At 43.1% G+C, this 21,712-nt stretch overlaps 1 protein-coding gene and 1 long non-coding RNA gene across 4 annotated transcripts; both read right to left on the bottom strand.

Moving 5' to 3' along the window:
• Positions 1 to 32: 32 nt before the first annotated feature.
• On the bottom strand, positions 33 to 13,121 carry LOC113015850 (ceramide synthase 2-like). Of its 3 annotated transcripts, none has more exons than XM_080297283.1 (11): positions 12,870 to 13,121; positions 11,773 to 11,949; positions 9,721 to 9,838; positions 6,418 to 6,536; positions 5,865 to 5,922; positions 5,691 to 5,741; positions 4,611 to 4,703; positions 4,091 to 4,219; positions 1,086 to 1,192; positions 746 to 902; positions 33 to 666 (listed from the first exon to the last, which is right to left on the bottom strand). In XM_080297283.1, the coding sequence occupies exons 1-11, from the start codon at positions 13,109 to 13,111 to the stop codon at positions 469 to 471; spliced, it is 1,449 nt and encodes a 482-aa protein (XP_080153409.1). In that variant the 5' UTR covers positions 13,112 to 13,121; the 3' UTR covers positions 33 to 468. The 3 variants fall into 3 exon arrangements, with proteins under 3 accessions (XP_080153409.1, XP_026013989.2, XP_080153411.1); XM_026158204.2 differs by having other exon boundaries at positions 12,895 to 13,026; XM_080297285.1 differs by lacking the exon at positions 12,870 to 13,121 and adding an exon at positions 12,072 to 12,400.
• Positions 13,122 to 15,877: 2,756 nt separating this feature from the next.
• On the bottom strand, positions 15,878 to 21,332 carry LOC145424199 (uncharacterized). The gene is made up of 2 exons (XR_013905172.1): positions 20,438 to 21,332; positions 15,878 to 18,111 (listed from the first exon to the last, which is right to left on the bottom strand). It is a non-coding gene; the product is annotated as an uncharacterized LOC145424199 (long non-coding RNA).
• Positions 21,333 to 21,712: the final 380 nt, after the last annotated feature.

Genomic DNA, 21,712 nt, shown 5'->3' with positions numbered 1-21,712 from the left:
CAGTGAATAATGAATAAAAACAGCCAATAAAGTGATTTATCAACAGATTTACTACAATCAGAACTGTGTGCATGAGCAGCCATGTGGACATAAATCAGTCAGAGTAGTTTGTTCCATTTAAAATAGATTACACCATATTATACACAAGAATTAATATGTTTTAATACAAACAATATTTTTTTTAAGCTCTCACTCAAAAAAAAGCAAAGATGAACTAAAACGCTGTCCTGAATATTTTCAAGTTCTTATACTACAGGGACCAGAAACGGCATCGCAGTGATCACGCGCTCTCATCATACGTGTTCTTATTGTTTTGATATTAGTGTTATGAGTGGTGTCACATTCGGTGGATCAACAATCATCTGTGCTTCTTTGCTCAGAGGCAAACCTACCCTGACCTGAAATCATCAACGGACCATGTTGGAGACATGGAAGTGGAAGCGAAGCCGTGGACTCAATGTGAAGCCACTATCTGGTTTTGGGTAGTCTGCTGTTTCTATTTGTCTGGTTGGTCAGGTTGTTCAGGACGCAGTTGTTAGCCAGCGATGCCAGTCTGGAGTTAATCGCATCCTTCCTCTGCTCCCAGCTGCACTCACCCCCGTCTTCCTCTTCTTCTTCATTGTCATCTACCGGACTTTCCTCGTCGCTGCGCACGTCACCCTCGATCTGTGGAGAAGAATAAAAGTTAACCATCCGATTCCTCGTTTCCTGCTATCGCTGCTGCTTAAACAGCCTCTCATCTCACCTTGCCCATAAAGGCAAACCTGTAGACCATGCGCAGGATGAGATAGGCCCAGTAGATGTGCAGCAATTGTAGCACGAACAGAAGAGCGTTGAAGAAATAATAACCAAAGAAAGGCTCGTAGAACTGCATTGAAACGATCAGGGTGGTGTGGATGATCCTGGAGGGCAAACACAGAAACAGTGAGATCAGCTGTTCCTACAAACTCTCGGGCTTCAGAGCATCGTGTGTCGTACCGATAACGGGAAACTTTATCTGTGCTCTAAGACAAACTGTACATCAAACCTAGTTGGACATTTGCACACCAACACATGAAACTACGTCTGATTTAACAGTTTCTTACCTGCTTGGAAAGACATACAGCCTCGTGACGAGGAACACCAGAGCAAAGAGGACAAACAGGACGTCGCATGTCTTCGCCCACAAGGCGTAGTGTAGCATCTTACCCACCTGTCAGAAAAAGGAAGGTAAAAGTTCCTGTGACTTAGAAAAGACAGTGAAGACGTTTAGGTTAAGTGCTGTGGGTGTGAGCCCACCTCCCCACAGCTTCCTGTTCATCGGCCCCTGACAGTAACGACCTGCTCAGGTGTTTTCAGGTTATGTCATCAGGTTTGATTTGTGGTCATACAATTACTGATGTTCTAATCTCGGACGTACGCCAGGGTCAGCTCCACCCCCATTTTCACTTTTAAATATAAAAAGTCATTTTTAAACATCGAGCACTTCAGTGTGTTTGTCCTGCAGGGGTCTCAGATCTGAACAGGTTCAAGTGTAAAGACGTCACCTGAGTTTACTGACTCGAACGTTATCTCTTTGTTCCAGGTGGTTTTAGCGCAGCGAGAGAGAAAACAAGTGGGTGTGGCTGGCTCGAAATCAAACCTCAGACTCACTGATGAACTCACCTGCACTCAGTAACTAATCATCTATTGGATATGAAGCCAGCATCGTTTTCCCTTTATGATTTTTATCAGCGTCCAGGCGACACCCTGTCACGCCCGAGTTGACACGACTGCATATTTCCTCATCTCATGTAACGCGGAAACAATCATCATCGTCACTTCTTATCATTGAAACAGCCTCACAACACCCACGGACAAAGGAACAACTGTCACCGAGGTGGTCAAACCTTTACAGCCAGGACAAGCAACAACAGAACGAAACCTCTCGCTGTGCGCGGCTCACAGGATGTGTGTGCTCGTATGAAAGAAGAAGGAAATTCACAAAAATACACAAGTTCCTTGTTTGTGCAATAATCTGCCATTTTAAACGTTTGTGTGCGAGCATAACGATGCAGTCTCCTCCACACTGCGCCGTGCAAAAGTCTCGAACCACCACTCAGTGTTTTATATTTTGCTTCCGAGGTGCCAGGCGCTCCTGGAATTTTTAAAAGTAGCCTTGAGCAGCGGTTTTAAACTTTCTCACCCATTTTCAGTCCAGTCCTTGGACCTGAGTCACTTAACACTAGGGCTGCCACAAACGATTATTCTGATAGTCGACTATTCAGATCATGCATCCATTGGACATACAGCGTACAGCTTATTGCACCAGCAGCATCTGCTCTTATATAACTATCATTAGCTTACAGCTTTAAGTGTTTATGGTGCTAACTAAAAATAAAGACAAGATGATAGTTTATTAAATTTTAATGACATTTGCAGATTGTTTCGGTGAAGTTTAATAAACTCCTTGCTATCTAAAATATAACAGGACACCGGAGTAAATTCTGGAGCATCTCACACTTCTGATAATCAGCTGTCTGCTTGGAGTTTATTCAGCTGTGTAAAAACTATAACTTTAATCTCAGACAAACAGATTTACTCAGGAACAAATAAAATACTAAAAAAAGCCAAACAATAACATTGTTAAGTTATCTAAGTGACTCATATGTCATGTTTAACCTGAGTAGCGAAAGACGGCGGTGGGTTTGAAGACGATTTGCCGGGAGTCCGGTGTTCTCACGGCTCTAGTTAGCCTTGCCCCCGCCTAGCTAACGAGCTGGGTAACAGACGTCTCCGAAAACGTCGGAGCGCTTTTGAAAATATGCGGTGTCTTGATAAACTGAGCAGATATTTGAGGTTTACACAGCTACATTCTCGCCTGAAAATATGTTAAACGTTTATTTTGTGACCCAGAAAGAATAATAAGAGTAATATTAAAACTAACTAGCTGCCGCCATTGTTGGAAACTAAGCTGGGCTGCGCTATGAATTCTGGGACACAGTTTCTTCTTCTTCGGGGTTTAACGGCAGCTGGCATCCTTGTACATGCAGTGCTGCCATCTTCTGTTTCAGTCCGTTATTACACTCTTAAATCCTGCTATTATTCCTGCGTCTTTTGTGATCTTACAAAGCTTCAAACGACGCGTCGACTATTAAATCAGTCGTGACTAGTCGACTAATCGTGGCAGCCCTAGTTCACACTGATGAATCGGTCAAGCTTGAAAAAAATGCAACTCAAGTGTTGTGTCTACACACAGCAGACAACTTGGCAAAGACCCAACTCAAGTTGAACCTCGAGGCACTTGCAGGTTATTAGCAGCCTGCTGACCGACTCCCATTTCTTTTGTTGAACTTGTGAAAAAGGCCAATCATAACAGAGTTTGACAGGAATATTTCAGCATCATGTGAAGTGTCTCTGTGAATATTTTTAAGGGAAATGAACACACAGAGGACGAGAAGAAATCCTGTCCTTGAAAACTTGGGAAAAACCAGCAAAGACCTGTTCCGGGACCCGAGGGATACATCTGTCCCTTCAGCTAATCGTCTACTGTTCACTGAAGCCTCCTCAAAAATGGTCTCAGTGGAAGGGTGGCTGTCAAAACGTTACTCTTAAGGCAGGGAAGCAGGGAGAAATGGGTGGGCTATGCCAAATGACACAAGAAATCCAAAGAAAATCAGTCTCAACAAGTCCTGTGAAGTGATGAATCCACATTTGATCCAAATTTTGATTCACCATTTGGAAAGCATCCGATTGGCAGCACTGACAAACAAACTGCCACTGCAGTCAAAACGAACCTGGATGGAAAACATGGACCAGCCTCCCAGAGCCTGTTCATAGTTTCCAGTGTGGTATCATCCTGACAGGGAATGGAACAAAGTACAGCCTCCAAGAAGAGAGCTTTGGGATGTGCCTCGTGAAGCCTCACAGAGTTCAGGCTGTGTTCCAAAATAAAGGTGGTCATACGAACATTGACTTCCCTGCTGTGGCAGACGCTTGTGAACGAGGCAGCGTATAAAAGTCACTTTCATTTCCAAATATGCTGCACTTACTTCCCTTTTGTTAGAAAACAAAGAATGAAGTAGTGGCGTTTGTACTCACAGTGTATCTGGAGGCAGGTGTGGTGTTTTACCTCGAGAATAATGTCGGCAGAGTCGTGGACCAGCATCACCAAAGTGCCCACCCTCACATAGTTGGCAATGTAGGAGAAACCGATGAGAATTATGGTGGCAATATGATGAACCACCTGCTCCTTGAAATCCTAAAACACAAACACACATGCATGCACGCATTTAAAAACATGCAGCAGCATAAACAGCAGCTGCACGGGTGCCGTTTGAAACCAGCATGATTGTCTGCACTGATTCGTTAATTTAAATAATACAAATATGACAGCAGCAAAGCCTCCTGAAGGACAGAAGCACTGAAATGATTATAGTATTCAGTACAGTTCAGGTTTCTGTGGAGAGACTGAACTGAATATTTAATATACTGTAACACTCAAAGTACAGAGTTATAGATAATTACAGTTACAGATAATCCAGAGCATAATCTGCATTTGCTTTTTTTACCATTGGACTAAAACGTTACATTTCAGGGATTAAATGTGGAATAATAATCAGGTTCTTTATGTGTTTTCAGTTAATACTCACTTTTCGCTTCACATCCACAGAGATGCTCAGAAGCAGCGACAAATAGAAGCTCATCTCCAACATGTAATACCAGTAATGAGCCTCAGACACAGGCTGATGAAGGAGAGGGAGAGAGCAGCTCAGTGTGATCATTCAGTGGTTAAACAGAAGCTTTTCCAACACCATGCTTATTTGTCCAGACTTAGAAAGCAACAATGGTGATGCACGCAGCAGCATTCACAGACAGATGTGTTAGACTGTTAATCACTGAACTCCAACGTGAACTCTAACTACATGCTTTTGAGGAACTGAAAGAGTTTAATAAACAGTTTTCTGAACTGATTCCTTTAAGTGTGCTGAAGCAGGTCTGGACTTTTTGGGGTAGTGCAGGCAGATATTTAACTCTGCTGAGTATTTACAGCTTCACCTGTCTAATAGCTTCAGGGCTAAAGTCTAGCAAAGGTTCAGTGGCCACGTAAGAACTCCTCGCTCTCATTTACAAGCACAGAGGACGTGCTTCATGCACAGGAAGTCATGGTGTAATCTTAAAGAAAAACATTTGGAGAAGACTCAAAAGTGAAAGTTTGCAGCGACACAATGACAGGAAGTTGACTGAGGTATTTACCCTAAAATACGTCCTTTCTACCCGTCTGAGAAAAAAATCAAGTCTGCAGTAGCAGAGCTGTTATCGGTTAAATGCAGATAAAGAGAGCTGTGGCTTCCAGGGAAGAACGTGTGCCATCATCCACACGGCAAGTTAAAAACTCAGGCAGGAAGGAAACCACAAAAGCATTCAGAGCTTTGCAGTCAAGGAAGTCGCAGTTGAAACATTGTGGATGGAGTCTGCATTAAAAACGATCAGCGTGCTCTTTCTGCACTTTCCTTGCTTTAAGTAGATCCTATTGTTCTTATGACCTGAGTGATGCAGATTTTCAGTTTTAGCTCACAGACATCTCTGCCACTTAATTCTTCATGAATATAAATGTTAACTTAACAACAGAGCAAAGAATCAAATGACCATGAATTAAAGAATCTACGACTCATGTTACACTTGCTGCAAACCCCAGCATTTACACCCCAACGGCAAAATCTGTGTCCTACCTGTTTGGGATAACCCCTCCAGCACTCGCTCTGATCCCAGAACCACGGCGTCTAGAGGATGGAGGAAACGATAAATCTCTGTGCCTCGATCTTACTTCAACAGCGTAGTAAGCAGATGTAGATTCTCAAAATTCAGTGAAAGTCTTTTAAAGAAAAAAGTGACGACACACTTACATCAATTAAAGAGCCGAGCCCTGCTGTGAACGACGTGAGGTAGAAGAAAAAGCGCCAGCTGCAGATAAGAACAGACGCATCATCGATTAGCGCTGGGATGTCACAGTGGCCCACTTTGATTTTAAATGGGCGAGACGAGTGACAAGAAAGTTTTCGTTTATGAACAAAACTATCATGACCTGGATGATAGTTTTGTAGATGAATCAACAGAGAGACTGAAAATGTCGTTTATATGGTGGTAATTACTTTGGTGTAGCATGAAGCTCCACTGTGGACGTCTTTATCATTCAGAAAAGCTATAAAACTTAAATGTTGTAAGAAAATGTAAAAATTCTGTTCACATTTTCCAAAGCCATCTAGTGGGCCGGATCGGTGTCTTTGCTGGGCCCATTCTGGCCCCTGGGCCTTATGTTTGACACCCCTTATTAGCGGATGCTGTGTAAATGAACTACATAGTTCTATGAGATCAGACAAAGATGTGACCAGGCACACGTGTGACATCCGTCCAACAGGAAATTGCTCAACGACTGAGTGTATGAGAAGAAAAACTCACGAGGCCTCGCAGAACTTTTTGGTGCTGCTGGGTCTGTCCTGGTTCCTTCTGTGTCTAAACCAGGTCTGGATCTTTCTCTGCGAGAGTCCACACTGCTTCCCCAGGCCCACCACTTCACTCTGAGCGCACACACACACACACACACACACACACACACACACACACACACACACACACACACACACTATGTAAATACGAGCTGCTTTCTCATAGCAGGCATTGTTACAGCTTCATCACAGCTCTCGTCCTGTCGACGTGTAGCTCTGCACCCACAGGGATAAATGTGCTCGACCACTGTTAGCGTGACCTTCCCTCCCTACATCCTACATCACAGCGCCGAAGGTCCCTCTGCTGAGTGAAACCTAATTACAGGGTTCAGTGTGACACATGCATGTTTTTATTTGGCTACACAGGCTCTCTGCACCCCCAGCATCAGCTCCAGCACTGTATCAAAGGATAAACTGTGACACCACACCGAGCAGTGAAATGATTTTCCCACGATTGCGTTGTGCAACAGAAATACAGTCGTTGTATTCAGGAAATAAATCTACTTTGTTTCACAGCGTGTTTGTGGCCAAGTTATTTACATGGGGAACAGCAAAGTCGTTAGCTGCTGCTGCTGCTGCTGCTCGCGGCCCCATGGAAATAGATTTGCAAATAAGCCAGAGCATGCGCACACACACACACACGGGTAAAAACAATGTAGAAAGGCGCTCGTGGAGCGGTGCGTCTCCACTCGATATGCTCAGTCATGCCTCGTCCTGACAGGTGTACACCCCTGCCTGTCTGCACAGCAACACGGCTGCTCTGCTGCAATGCCAAATTACACCAAGAGAAGGCTGGAGGACTTCCATGATTCGGAGAAAAGTAACAGTTACAGACTAATAGCGCTGGTTTGTCCTCAGATTTTAACTAATTATTCTGATTATCAGCAACATAATAGGAAAGATTAATAGGGTGGCTGGATAAACTGTGGCTGTAGCTCAGGTGGTAGAGCAGGTCATCTACTGATCGGAAGGTTGGTGGTTCGATTCCCGGCTTCCCCTAGTCTGCATGCCAAATATCCTTGGGCAAGATACTAACCCGAAATTGCTCTCCGATGCATTCATCGGAGTATGAATGTGTGTGAATGTCAGTTGTGCTTGTGCGAATGGGTGTGAATGGGTGAATGCACAAGTTGTGTAAAGCGCTTTGAGTGCTCAGAAGAGTGGAAAAGCGCTATATAAGAACCAGTCCATTTACCATTTACCATCAAAGGGACAGACGGGATTATGTTTAAAAGGAAGATAACTGCTTCTCTCACAGTGCAGCGAACACGCTTTTTGTAAGCTCGAGCCTCGCAGCCTGAGCTGCATCTCTGTGGGGACGGCCCGTTTTCAAACTGTTCCTCGTTCCAGAGGAAGCTGGCACACAATCTCACTCTTTCTCCTGGATGTAGCCACACCCAGCACGCATAAACTGTTTGTGTCACACAGTAACAGATGTTCCTATTTATTAACATTAAGAGTGCCTGGCTCAAGGTGAGATTTTCCATTTAAATTTGCATAGACTTTGCAGGATGCTTACATATTTATATAGATGATCATGAGATACAGTTTATGTAGTCGTTCTTTAACCAAGACGGAGGTCTGGGCACAGATGTCATTTTTGAGCTCAGTATAAGTATAATCCTAAAAAATGGGAATTGCTTTGTAGGTTTTCATGTTTTCACACACTGAGGTTAATTATGGAGTTCCACAGGGTTCAGTGCTAGGACCAATTCTGTTTACATTATACATGCTTCCCTTAGGCAGCATCATTAGAAGACATAGCATACATTTACACTGCTATGCAGATGACACCCAGCTCTATCTGTCCATGAAGCCAGATAACACACACCAATGAGTTAAACTGCAGGAATGTCTTAAAGACATAAAGACCTGGATGGCCGCTAACTTTCTGCTTCTTAATTCAGATCAAACTGAGGTTATTGTACTCGGCCCTGAAAATCTTAGAAATATGGTATCTAAGCAGATTCTTACTCTGGATGGCATTACCTTGGCCTCCAATAACACTGTGAGGAACCTTGGAGTCATTTTTGACCAGGACATGTCCTTCAACGCACATATTAAACAAATATGTAAGACTGCTTTCTTCCATTTGTGCAACATCTCTAAAGTTAGAAATATCCTGTCTCAGAGTGACGCTGAAAAACTAGTTCATGCATTTATTACTTCCAGGCTGGACGACTGTAATTCATTATTATCAGGAAGTCCTAAAAACTCCCTGAAAAGCCTTCAGCTGATCCAAAATGCTGCAGCAAGAGTCCTGACAGGGACTAGAAAGAGAGAGCAGATTTCTCCTGTTTTGGCTTCCTGTTAAATCCAGAATTCAAAATCCTGCTCCTCACATACAAGGTCTTAAATAATCAGGCCCCATCTTATCTCAATGACCTTGTAGTACCATATCACCCTATTAGAGCACTTGGCTCTCGCTCTGCAGGCCTACTTGTTGTTCCTAGAGTATTTAAAAGTAGAATGGGAGGCAGAGCCTTCAGTTTTCAGGCCCCTCTTCTGTGGAACCAGCTTCCCGTTTGGATTCAGGAGACAGACACTATCTCTACTTTCAAGATTAGGCTTCAAACTTTCCTTTTTGCTAAAGCATATAGTTAGGGCTGGACCAGGTGACCCTGAATCCTCCCTTAGTTATGCTGCAATAGACGTAGGCTGCCGGGGATTCCCATGATGCATTGAGTTTTACCTTTCCAGTCACCTTTCTCACTCACTATGTATTAACAGACCTCTCTGCACTGAATCATATCTGTTATTAACCTCTGTCTCTCTTCCACAGCATGTCTTTATCCTGTCTTCCTTCTCTCACCCCAACCGGTCGCAGCAGATGGCCCCGCCCCTCCCTGAGCCTGGTTCTGCCGGAGGTTTCTTCCTGTTAAAAGGGAGTTTTTCCTTCCCACTGTTGCCAAAGTGCTTGCTCATAGGGGGTCATGTGATTGTTGGGTTTTCCTCTGTATCTATGAAGCGCCTTGAGGCGACTTATGTTGTGATTTGGCGCTATATAAATAAAATTGAATTGAATTGAATTGAATGTTTTCAGCACACTAGAAAAATCGGTGCATTAAACTGATCTTTAACCTATTGGGCTGCATGCTTATAAGTGACTTCAACAATTCATTTATTCATATATTGGTGGAAAATTTACTGTATTATACAGATGAGTGTCACATTTAAAGCAATGACTCCCTGTTACGTGTACCATAGTTACAGTAGTGCACTCCACGGACAGTTAGAGGGTCCTGTGAACACCAACCTGCGATGGCTGCTGGCTGTGCTGTTTATAGAACGCTTCCAGCTTTGGGATGGAAGCGGCTCGAATCCAAATCCGATCCTTCACACCTAAGACTTTGCTGAGGGGGATGGCGATGACCCTGAGAAGACAGAGACCAGAAGAGATGAGGAGGGGAAAAAATGCATTTTGCTGCTGTTTTATATTTATATGCATATATGTGCATAATAGCAAATGCAACCCTGTTAATAAAACAAACGGGAGTAATTCGTTTTGCAGTACTTGAAGGATTAATGTGTGATGTCATCAACAGCTGCTCGATGTGCTCCAAACACAGAAGAGCAACAGAGGAGCTCGTTACTCCTGACAGCCTGTGGAGCTGCTGCCGTGGGCGGGTTGTGCCCAGACAGCCATTATCCGATCCAGCATCAAGAGACACTTGATCTGTGTGTGTGTGTGTGTGTGTGTGTGTGTGTGTGTGTGTGTGTGTGTGTGTGTGCGTGCGTGTGCGTGCGTGCGTGTGCGTGCGTGAGTGCGTGCATGCGTGTGTGTGTGTGTGTGTGTTACAGACGGAAGGAGACAGAAAGATTGACAGAATAATACAATATGAGGGTATCAGCAATGAATACATGTTTAGATAAATGTGCGTGTGTGTAATTCTATCTCAGAGATAATGATCCTGAAGTGTGCACGCAGGGAGAGATCGGAGATAATGAGAAGGTCAGGGCAGCTTCACAGAGGGACACACAGTGCTCTGGTTACAGGAACACACACACACACACACAGCTGTGGCCTGAGAAGATTGCGTGGAGACACCTTCCAGCTGGCCGACGTCTACGCGAGCACAAATGACGGTGCCCACCTCTACGACCTCTACGACTCGCACACAGCACACGCCATCATCCTCCGACCCCGGACTACTCTCACAGCTAATGTTACCAATCTGCTAAAACATCGCTGATGAAGGCACAGACGAGGATGCTAATCTTCAGCTCTCACAGACAATACAGCAGCTGACGATGATGATAATGGAAAGGCGTTCAAGCTGTGGTCATGTGGGCCGCGTCTCTGCCAGCCCCGAATAAATTCTTGTCCTGTTACCAGAGGAACTGGTTAACTGTACAAACAGGTTTACTGTGACGTTTCTTTTAAAGCAGCTTTGCTCACAAGCATAAATGTGATGGGCAGAATACTGTGAAAGCTCTCGTCTGTCTGATTTTGTGCCACTAACATTCTGAAACATTCAATCCTGTAAAACCAAGAAAGTGTTTGAGACACTGAGACAAACGCATCATCAGACCAGATGCACTCACAGATTAACTGTAGCCTCGAATTATTATTATTTCTCTTTAATTCATCCAAAGTGTTCAAATGTTACGTTAAAGTAGAACGCTATGAAATGCATATAAAGAGGAGTGAAGATCTACTTTCTTCTAACTGAAATATTCGAAAACCAAACGCAGTCTTTTAAGAAGTGTCAGGTATCTGAAGATAACATTCAAATCCCTTCAGCTGTGACAGCAGAAATATTCTGACCTTTTCTAGGGAACCTCTTGAAGCACCGGGAGGACACATTTAATAAGCACTAGTAGGACTTTCTGTGCGATCACCCCGACAGCAGTCACTGACTGGTTGGTGTGCACTACACCTTGCAGAGGCAGCTTACAGAGAATCAGCATTAGTAGCCATGCATCGTAAAACCTCAGCTATAAACTTCTGTAGTTGCCATGTCCGAGTGTTTTCCCTCAAAAACACTCGGACACACTTTAACACAAGGCTGGAAGGAGCCTGGGGGGAGACGGGACTCTCACACAGCATGTAGCACATGAACAAAGGGAAAAGGAGGCGTTCCTCAGCAGCTTAGCAGCAAACACCCTCCAGCCAGCCACCATGACCAAAACAAGTCAAGCAGAAAATTACTTTTCCCCCACAAACAGCATCACACTGCTTCCTTCAACTAATTAGGTAAAACTGAAAAGGACAAAACTGTGCGCCACATAACTTACTGCTCTGCTGATTTCAGCCTATTTAATGACAACAGCCAAAAACCAGAGCTCGCCGTGAGCTCGGCCTCACCTCTCAAAGATATATCTGATGGCTATAAAGATCAGAGCTAGTGGCAAGGTGTAGATGAGATGCCTGGGTAGAGGGAAGTGGCCCTCTCCTTCCTTCATCTCCATGTCTTTCCAGTGATTCCCAGGAGGGATCCAGAACTCTTCCCGCCACAGCCACTCGTTCAGCAGGGCCTCCATTCTGTGGGGCACGAAAGAGGAAGAGGTGAGTACTGTCTGGCCGCACAAACACAGTTTACCAGAACGGGAAGTGGATTCAAATTAATGACAAAGAGGACAAGAGGAAACTGTTTGCTCACGCACAGAAATGATGGAAAAGAACAACTGCACAGTGTCATCGCTGCTACTGCATCAGCTCACATGGCAACATGTTTCGATTACATGATCAATGACGGTGATTTCACCTCTTTACATCTAGTTTATCAGCAGTGCAGTGTTTCCCCCAGAAAATATTCACAAAACATTTTTAAGCAATAAATGAAAAAGCACAGCAGCTTCAAATGAATTTGAATTATTTCCTGTTTCAGGCTTTAACAGGTTACATCTCCTGTTAAATGTAACCACAGAGGCGCAGCAGCTGCCGCCTGTCACAAACATGAATCAGATGCAAACCCGCTTGTTCCTGACTCAATGGGACAATCAGCTTATCATCGATATTATCAGCAGACGTGTCTGTGCCTGCTTTTCAGCAAAATCTGCGCAGCGCAGCCTTCATGCGTTCAAGTCTCTGTCTGCACACACACACACACACACACACACACACACACACACACACTGTATGCTGTAAGCTCACTAGTGTTATTCCCTGTAAACGGTTTGCACGGTCTGGGTTTAAAAGCTGCTGCTGCTGAGATCCAATCGATCCGCGTATCGATCAGGTCGTAGCTGTGGAGGAACGTGAGCGCAGATGTGAAAGCCTGCGCAGTCAGATGACCAGACAGACCGTAACCACTGTGCGCCGACTGCACGGCGAGTGCGCCAGATTAAAACGCGCAATAATTGATCCATCAGCTGTTATTCGCGGAAGCACAGCAAACCCACGGGTCCATCAACCATTCAACAAACCACGCAGAGAGCTTCGAAACAGCGTATCTAACACACCGCAGAGAGGAGATGTTGTGCTCACCTGTCCGCGATCCTGTGATGGGAGATGGAAAGCGAGGCAACAGCGGCAATTTAGAGAGGAGGGGCGTGTGGACGCACCCGCTCCTACCAGCGAGGGCGGAGAGCGGGCGTGTGCTGTCATCATCATCATCATCATCATCATCATTCTCTGCTCTGGATCTTGCGCCACAACACGAGGATCGTAGTATTTTCTCACCAGCCAAAATCTGCTCAGCCATTCACGGGGACAATGCCACGTGCTGCCGACAGGGGGCGAGAGGAGACGCGTTCAAATGAGATTTTCTGCTCGGGTTGTAATTTCACTTCTGTTTATTTTGGGGGGTTTCCAACGTATCGCAATTTTGGTGGTTAAACATGAGGCCCGGGGGCCAAAATGGGCCAGGAATAACTTCAGTTCGGCCTCTTAGAAAAATATGAAGGAGGGCAAAATATGGCTTAACTGTATTTTTTCAAAATAGGTTTTACAGCTTTTCCTGCCGACAGAGATCCCCCCCCCCCCCCCCCCCACACACACACACACACTTTGGTGTATACTACACCAAAGCAGTAGAGCGACAGTTTAATAATTAAATGACAGAAACCATTTTTTATTGTCTGCGACAGTTTGGCTAATATTTTCATCAATCAAACAAAAGTTTCTATTTTTTAAATATGGGACAGTCTGGACGCTAATTTTATACAGTTATCATGCAGAAAACTGAGATTTAAAAAAATGATATTAGGGTAACTTTTGGATGTCCAGTTAAACGTTTTTACACTAGCAGAAAGAGTTTCAGTGGTATGTGTAAAATTAATTTAACGTTCCTGGTCTAAATGTTTCATGAGGCAAATAGAAAATATTAAATTAAAGGGATTTTCTGATTGTTCTGGAGACGTCTAGACAATAAGAGGCCCAATGAGAGCTAATATCTTCATGTTTTTTCATGTATGATTGTATGTGGCTAACACATCTGCAAATGAAATCTTTACAGTTAAATATTATGAGTGCAGCTTTTAAAAGAGATTACTCGTGACCTCAGGATGCACTGTCACACAGTTTTACGAGTGATGTTAAAGATTATGTGCTCGTTATCAGCAGACAGGAAACCAGAAGCAAAGCAGAGAAAGAAATGCGACACATCCTGTCACTGTAAAATCTTATCAACCAGAGAGCTGATAAGCTTTATGAGCATGATCACATGATGTTGCCTTTCATTCCAGTCATATTTCAACAGCACTATGAATGAAAGAGAAATGCATGATGGGAAGAGCCCCACCCAGCAGTGCTTTATAACATACAAAGCTTTATTTTCTACTTAGTCACTGGGTCAAGGTCATTGAATTCAGTGAAAGCCAGTTAATTTATTTTGACATCTAAATATGTCACAAAACTTGCTTTTCTGCTTCTCACCCAGATAAAAAGTGATTATATAACTGGCTGGATACCAACAATGAGAACCTGCACAGGTGCCCGATCACATGTCGAAGATGATTTTGTTCTCTTTATTTGGAGCTGTGAACTAATTCAGTGTATCAGGTAATGCAAGAGATTCATTACATGCTATAGTAAAAGTGTGCGGTCTGTTAACATAAAACACAGTTCATGTGGTGTTGGAAAACCATTTACAGTAAAATAAACACATCTCCAAAAGTTGATTCTGTTCATCTGGACGTCTTCAGTGGGAGAAACGTTTGGTCACTCATCCAGGTGACGTCTTCAGTCTCAGCTGACTGCAGGTTTCAATCTTATAAACAGGACAAACTGAGCTTTTTGAACACAACTTTATGGATTTATTGAGCAGTTTTCTCACGAGGACCCAGTTTAGTCAGTGTACTGTTAGTGTGTGTGTGTGTGTGTGTTTATGTGGGGCGACTGTGGCTCAGGGGGTTGGGAATCGCCGGTAAGACAGATGGTGCGATATGGCAGCCTCGCCTCTGTCAGTCTGCCCCAGGGCAGCTGTGGCTGCAACCGTAGCTGCCTCCACCAGTGTGTGAATGTGAGAGTGAATGAATAGTGGCATTGTAAAGCGCTTTGAGGGCTATATAAATGCAATCCATTATTGTTACTTATGTGTGTGTGGAACACTGGCGTTCAAATAAGCATCACAGTGAGTTTGTTTCCTATTTTAAAGCCAATCACAACATGAGATGCACAAACACGTCACACTGAGACAAATATTAGAATAACTGAGTTTTTCCCCATTAAAACGTCTTTAATAATGTATCCAAGCACATGTTGAGAAACTCTGAATGTCTGCCGTAGTTTCAGGTGCTCTCAGCAGTTCTGTACTGACCTTGTAGCCTTATTGTGTTACATTATTAAATTCTGTCCTGTTAACCATCCTCTCCTGTCCTCAGGGAGGAAAGCTCTCTATGCTCTTTACCTTCTGCATGGTTGGTTTTTGGATTCTTTCCCTTTTTGATCCCTGAGCAATCATGACGGGATTACATCACAACTTTAATTTAGAAAAAGACTGCTAGTATAAAGGTGAGCAGTTTTCTTTATGCACTGTGACCCTGAACCGTTCTCGTCATTGCCAGGTGTGTCTGTATGTGAGAACATAAGTGTTAGACATCAAGCAGACTTTATCCAGGGTGCACAAAGTCTATATGTTGTTTGACGATGTCCTGGTAATTGTCCAGTGAAATGACGATGGATCATTGGTTGGCATGTATCCTGTTCCTGTGTGCTCCATCCTAAACTAAACACAATATTTCAGAAGTGAGAACCTGTCGAGGACCTCCTGCTGAGTACTGCTTAGTAAGAATATGTCACCATGCCTGGATTTACAGAGTCATGTTAGCTACTAGTTATTTTTACTTTAATCTCAGGTTATTTACACCAAATAGCCTTTTCCCCCCTTTTTTGGCCATTTAATCTTATCAGCGCTAAAGAATCTGTAACTACAGTGTTACGTCCCCCCCACCATGGCGGAGGCAAAGGTAGGAAGGAGACAGCAACACTGGACAACCACAATCAATGAAGGAGGAAGACCACAGAAGAGTTAAGTATCAGGCAGGATTTATTGGTTGCTTGCCTGGATAGTCAAACTTAACAACAGAAAAGAGGTGGGGGAGGAGGACTGGGCGGTTGATCCAAATCAAAGAAATTAATAAAACAAAAAGAGGTCGGTAGCTTCCAGGGCCTAACCTAATTGAAAGAAAAATGCAAAACAAAAGGCCTACCTAGCTACTTGACAAAAGGTCAGTGAAAACATACAAGAGTGGCATCAATCGCATAACCTAGTGTGACTAACAGAGTAAAATCTACAACCAGTGTACAGGGTACCCCAGCTTACCTGTCCAGCCTCCCACCACACACAATATAAAGAAGCCTGTTCGCAAATGTTTGTCAAAGCAGACGCCAGCAGCCCCAGCTGGCCAGGGAGCGGCTCATTTGTAGTGTTCTTTGGAGTGTGATTGGCCAACTGAGCCCAGACCAGCCAATAGACACCTGCCAATCAACTTTGAACTGGCCAATCAGTGGAGGCCTGACGCCTGAAAGATAAATAGAACACAAAACAGAGCACAAAAGCAAAGCCACACCCCTTGGCGCGTAACAACAGTGTAGAGATACATGAGCACAGTGGTGGTTTATAGAGGGAAATGGGAAAATGGGTGGGTGGGACTGTGTTATCGGTGCGTGTATGCGTTCAGGGTCTTTGTCTGTGGGTGTTTGTGCTGATGCCCTGTAGCGCCTCCCTGAGGAAGCAGGCTGAACAAGTTGAATAAGACCAGCCCTTTTAGCAATCACCTGGTGACAGTGGGAAGGAAAAACTCCTTTTTAATAGGCAGAAACCTCCAGCAGAGCCACGCTCAGAGAGGGGAAACCATCTGTTGTGAACGGTTGTGGGTGATAAACCTCAATAAAAAAGATTCAAATATGAAAGGTCCCTTTTTTGATGTTGCCTAAAGCTTAGGAGATAGTTCCAGTTTACTATCTAACACAGCTGACAAGTTGTGTCTGCGAGGAAGCAAAAAGGTTGTGTGAGAGAAACAGTGGTTACTAGATGTAACTCAGGTTCAAGGGACGTGCCCCTTTAGCCTTCATCACTGACTGGTGTCCAGTGACTTTAGACTTTAGAGCTTTTATTGTTCGGTTTCTTGCACACTGAAATTGGGTAGCAGGACCACAAAGGTGCAAAAGTAAAGAAAACAATCCACAACGAGGAAAAAGCAAAATATATGTATCCATATATGTGAGTAAACTGTAGACATGGTGTATGAAACACTGAAACAGAAACGTTGTTGGGCTGTATACAAGGGCAGTTATATAATATATTAAATAAATGAATAATGGTGAAGGAGCTATGGTGGATGGTAATTCACTGAGAACAAAATATTGCACCGAACAAGGAAAGACTGAGATATAGCACATAGCAGTTGATCAATAACAGCGTCAGAGTGATTGTATGGGAGAAGTGTGCTCACACAGAGGTCTGACAGCTCACAGGAAGAAGCTGATCTTTAGTCTGCTGGTTTGCACCTGATGGATCTGAACCTTATCCAGAGGGCAGGATGTTGAATAGATGATGGTGTTCATCACCAACCCTTTACTCCACCCTTGAATATCAGCATGCAAAAGCCCTCGAGATGACTGGAACATATAATGTTTGCTTTGGTTACCATTTTAGTTTAGCATTAGCATTAGCACTACAGGTGTCAGGTATGTCAAAGGTAAAATCACCCAGGCAACAAATCAAATCACTTTTATTGTCACATCACATGTGCAGGTACATTGGTACAGCACATGTGAGTGAAATTCTTGTGTGCGAGCTTCACAAGCAACAGAGTTGTGCAAAATACAATAATGTAAACAAGCAAAATACAAGAATGGCTACATCTGAAACTAATAAATATATGTACAATATATAATAGTATATGCATTTCTGGATGTGTATACTAAATGTTTTTCTACGTGTGTGTGTGTGTGTGTGTGTGTGTGTGTGTGTGTGTGTGTGTGTGTGTGTGTACACATATTTTACAAATTAAATAGAGTAAACAATAAAATAAAATATATAAAATATACAGAGTTGAATATGTGCAAAACAGTGGCGTTACTGTACAGTATGGAGTGCATAATGTTAAAGTTCCAGCAGTGAAGCTGAGGTGTCTATGACGTGTTCAGCAGTCTGATGGCCTGGTGGAAGAAGCTGTCTCTCAGTCTGCTGGTTCGGGACCGGATGCTGCAGAACCTCCTTCCTGATGGAAGCAGTCTTTTAGGAACGCAACCCCTGATCTGTGAACACCAAATAAGAGAGAATTCACTACAGTGTCACAGGTGTTCACTCACCTGCCTTCACAAGCCTGTGAGCTGATTGGCAGATGGCAGTTTCCTTTTAATTTTTTCAAAGTGCCATTAGGTTATATATACTGTGTTTTGGACAAATGAGTAGTCAATCCTTTACTTCATGAAGGTCATTCATCAATCACACATGTAATTTTCTTAAACATGGTGATTTGATGTTGTATAATTACCTGATGAAAAAAGTTTGGAAAGCTCAAATCTGAATGTTCCTCACAAAAACATTCAAAAACGAACAACACAGCAGAAACACAGAGTACAACACGTGTGTGTCAGTGTGCTGCACAGATAAATCTCAGGTTAAAAAGAGAGAAAACAACAGGCTCTGCATGCAGGACTCAGTCTGAACACCAGGTATTTCTGCACCTGTATTATTACAGCGAACGAGTGACACACGCTTATGTTGCTGTGCACACACACCTGCATCAGCTGATGATGGTGTTACCTGAAGACTTAAAGAAAGAATCCAGTCACAGTTAACCTTAAGATGGACGGTTACCTTGAAAACGTGTATTAGAGTTCATATAAAACCATTTAAGTGAGACATTTACTCAAAATGCAGAAAAGTGAGTCCCACGCTCGTCTCGGGTAAAAAAGTGTGACAAGAGTCATGGTGGGAACCTTTGAACAGCAATCTTATAACACTTCGAGTATTGAACATGAAGGAGAAGTTCTAAGTTGTGCCTCCTTTTGTCTTGGCCAACAAAAACACAGGCAGGGAGGTGGGGAATGTGGACAGGAAGCTGCAGGAAGCTACACAGCAGCAGCTCTGAGGCTGGCTGAGCTGGAAGTGAGCGGCGTCCTCCAAGAAACACAGACAGCGTCCCACAGATGTCAAATAAACCCATATTCACATCTCATCTAAACCCATTCAGTGTTTGTCCAGACACACGAGCATGCATGGATGCTTGTGCTGCATGTTTAACATTTTTCTTCTCTTCTCTTGTTTTTCTTGGGTAAACACACTCATGCTCGTACATTTAGCTTTGTCCCCTGGTCTCTGTCGGTCCCTTGTTTTGTCAGCACACCAAGACTTCTGTTCTGGAAGATTTCTTCCCTTTCTTTGTTTCCACTCTTTGTTTGTTTTATTATTCATTTATGTTTTTCTCAATTTTGCTTTCTATTAATTTCTCTCTTCAAACATTCTTTGTGCTCTCTGCTGTTGTTTTTATTGTTTTGCATTAGTTAATCTCAGAGTGAGACCAGTGAACTTTGCAGCTCTAAGAGCGAGTCTTCGCTCACTCAGTCTGTCAGAGGCGCAGTTAAAGCAACCGCTGCAGGCTTTCAGTAAAAACGGTGCTGCTGGAGTGATTGGAAGTCTCCTGACTGTTTGACCTCATTCAGCACTGACACAGAGGCTGCTGTGCTCCTGCAGGGGGCACCAAACATCGCAGGTTAAGTAGAGCAGCATTGGACAGGACGTCGCGCACACTGTGTTTTAAGCATTGCTGCTTTATGATAACTGTGCTTACTTAAAAAGGCATAATAATACAATTTTAAAATGAAAGAACAGATCTGAAGTATTAATCATTTTAAAGAGTATTTGTGCTTCAGTTTATAGCAGTGCCACTCCAGCAGAGGGTTGGAGTCAGAGAAAATATTATGTGCAGTTGTTTAACCCACAGAAGCGTCTAACCTTTAATTATTGAGACACACAGAGTGTAAACTGGATAAACATACTTTGTGTTAACAAGTTCTGCAGAACTAAAAGTGCATCGAAGCACATTTTCTCCAGAAATCACCAGTTACTGCTGTAATAGTTGTATATAAAAGACTTTACTCTGCTTTTCTTTAAATGAGAAGTGGAATAGAGGCACAGGCATCAAAAACAAGCTGCATTTAACCCTTGTAATGTCCTCGGGATTTCCATACACCAAAAAAATGACCCCAGGACAACACAAGGGTAAAAAATGTCCTTGTATATTTTATTTTAAACAAAAGACAAATTATCCTCCAATTAGTTTCTGAAAATAAGTCTCCAAGCCATGACCAATAACTGTAAAGGTCACGGTTATTTTCAGGAGAATAATGACAGTATCGTTGCTCTTAATGGATTTCCCCTGTGGAGGCAACAATAGAGAAAGAAAAGTGTAACCCGGCCAGCAGCAGCACGATTACGTGTGCCTGTGCACAGACATGTGCTCGCGTGCTTGGAAAAAGGTACATTTCCATCCTTCAAGGGGACCTGGAGAGGTAAACATCATTAGTCTTTGAGACGTTTGATGGTCCAGCATAAAGCCACAAAGCAGCTCTCACCCACCTGTTTACAGACTTAATTAACAGGCAAACTTCAAGCTAGATGGAGGCTATGTCATCAGTGGAACCAGGCTGGGGGTCATGCTCTCATAGCTTCACTCTGGAAGAATTTAAGAGACCTTAAAGTCATAAAATATAACCTCCCAGAGAAGCAACCTACGCTGAGTATTGGCAGCATTAACAGTAACAGAACTTATTGGTCTTCTAATCAGAAAAGCTGAGGAGGCAAGCAGACCACGAGACAACGCGTACACGTTTGATTATGTTTCGTTTAGTTAGCAAAAGGTCAAAAGGTCCATTTTTATCTTTTTATCCACAGTAAGTGGAAACAGTCTCACTCGCTGTCACCGTGAAGGCTGATAGAAACAATGGCATTAATCAAAGGTGATTCTTATTTATATGAACCATTTTTCATAAAGGATTAAAGAGGACATGAAGAGAAAGGGCACTCTGAAATTAAACTACAGTTACATTATCAGGTTAACGAGGGAAATGTAATCAACATGTCTTTGCAGGAGGAGGAATTACTCTGTGCGAGGAAGCATGGCCTTTCTTTGGCTGCCGTCATAAAAAGTCTATTTTGAAGCTTTAGTTTGATGAATGTGACGGTCCCGCGTCTGTGACTCAGTGTTTTGAGTTTGTGGTTTCACTTTGGTTCTTGTTGTTTGTTATATTTCACTTTGTTTATTTCTCGGCTTCACTTTACTTCTATTTGAATTCTGGTTTCTTTGATCTTCTATGTGGTGTTTGAGTGTGTTAGGCTCTCGTGTAAGTGTTAGTCAGCGACTTCCTTCTGCTGTTTTTGCAGTCCTGTGTCTCTTCTGTTGTGTATTTAGTTGTATTCCTTGCCTGTGTCCTTACCTGGATTCTGTTCACCTGTGCCCAGCAGCGCTCGTGTCCTCTAACTGCCCTGTTGTGTAGATATAGTTGTGTCTTCCTCTGAGTCCTTGTCATAGTTTCCTTTCGTTGTTTTTCTGCCTGCATTGCTAATTTAAATGTTGTTTCAGTCTGACTCTGGGTCCTTTTCCTGTAATTTCTTAATTTTAGTGGTTAAAAAACTGTTAATCAGAGAAATCTGATAAATTAATAAATTTATGAGTAAATCAAAATGCTTAAAATGTTTCTGTGGCCCAAAGAAGATTTAACAAAGCCTTTAGTCTTCGAGGTGATCCATGTCTATCATCGTTTGCTGTGTCAAATTCTCCCATTGATTTCAATGCAAAGTGTTTGGAGTATTTCTTTGTTACCTTTTTAAAACAGAACATTTCGTACAAACACA

Source organism: Astatotilapia calliptera, chromosome 23 (genome assembly GCF_964374335.1).
Source record: "Astatotilapia calliptera chromosome 23, fAstCal68.1, whole genome shotgun sequence".
Lineage (NCBI taxonomy): Eukaryota > Metazoa > Chordata > Actinopteri > Cichliformes > Cichlidae > Astatotilapia > Astatotilapia calliptera.
Note: the sequence above shows the minus strand (reverse complement) of the source record. Positions and strands in the feature narration are given on the sequence as shown.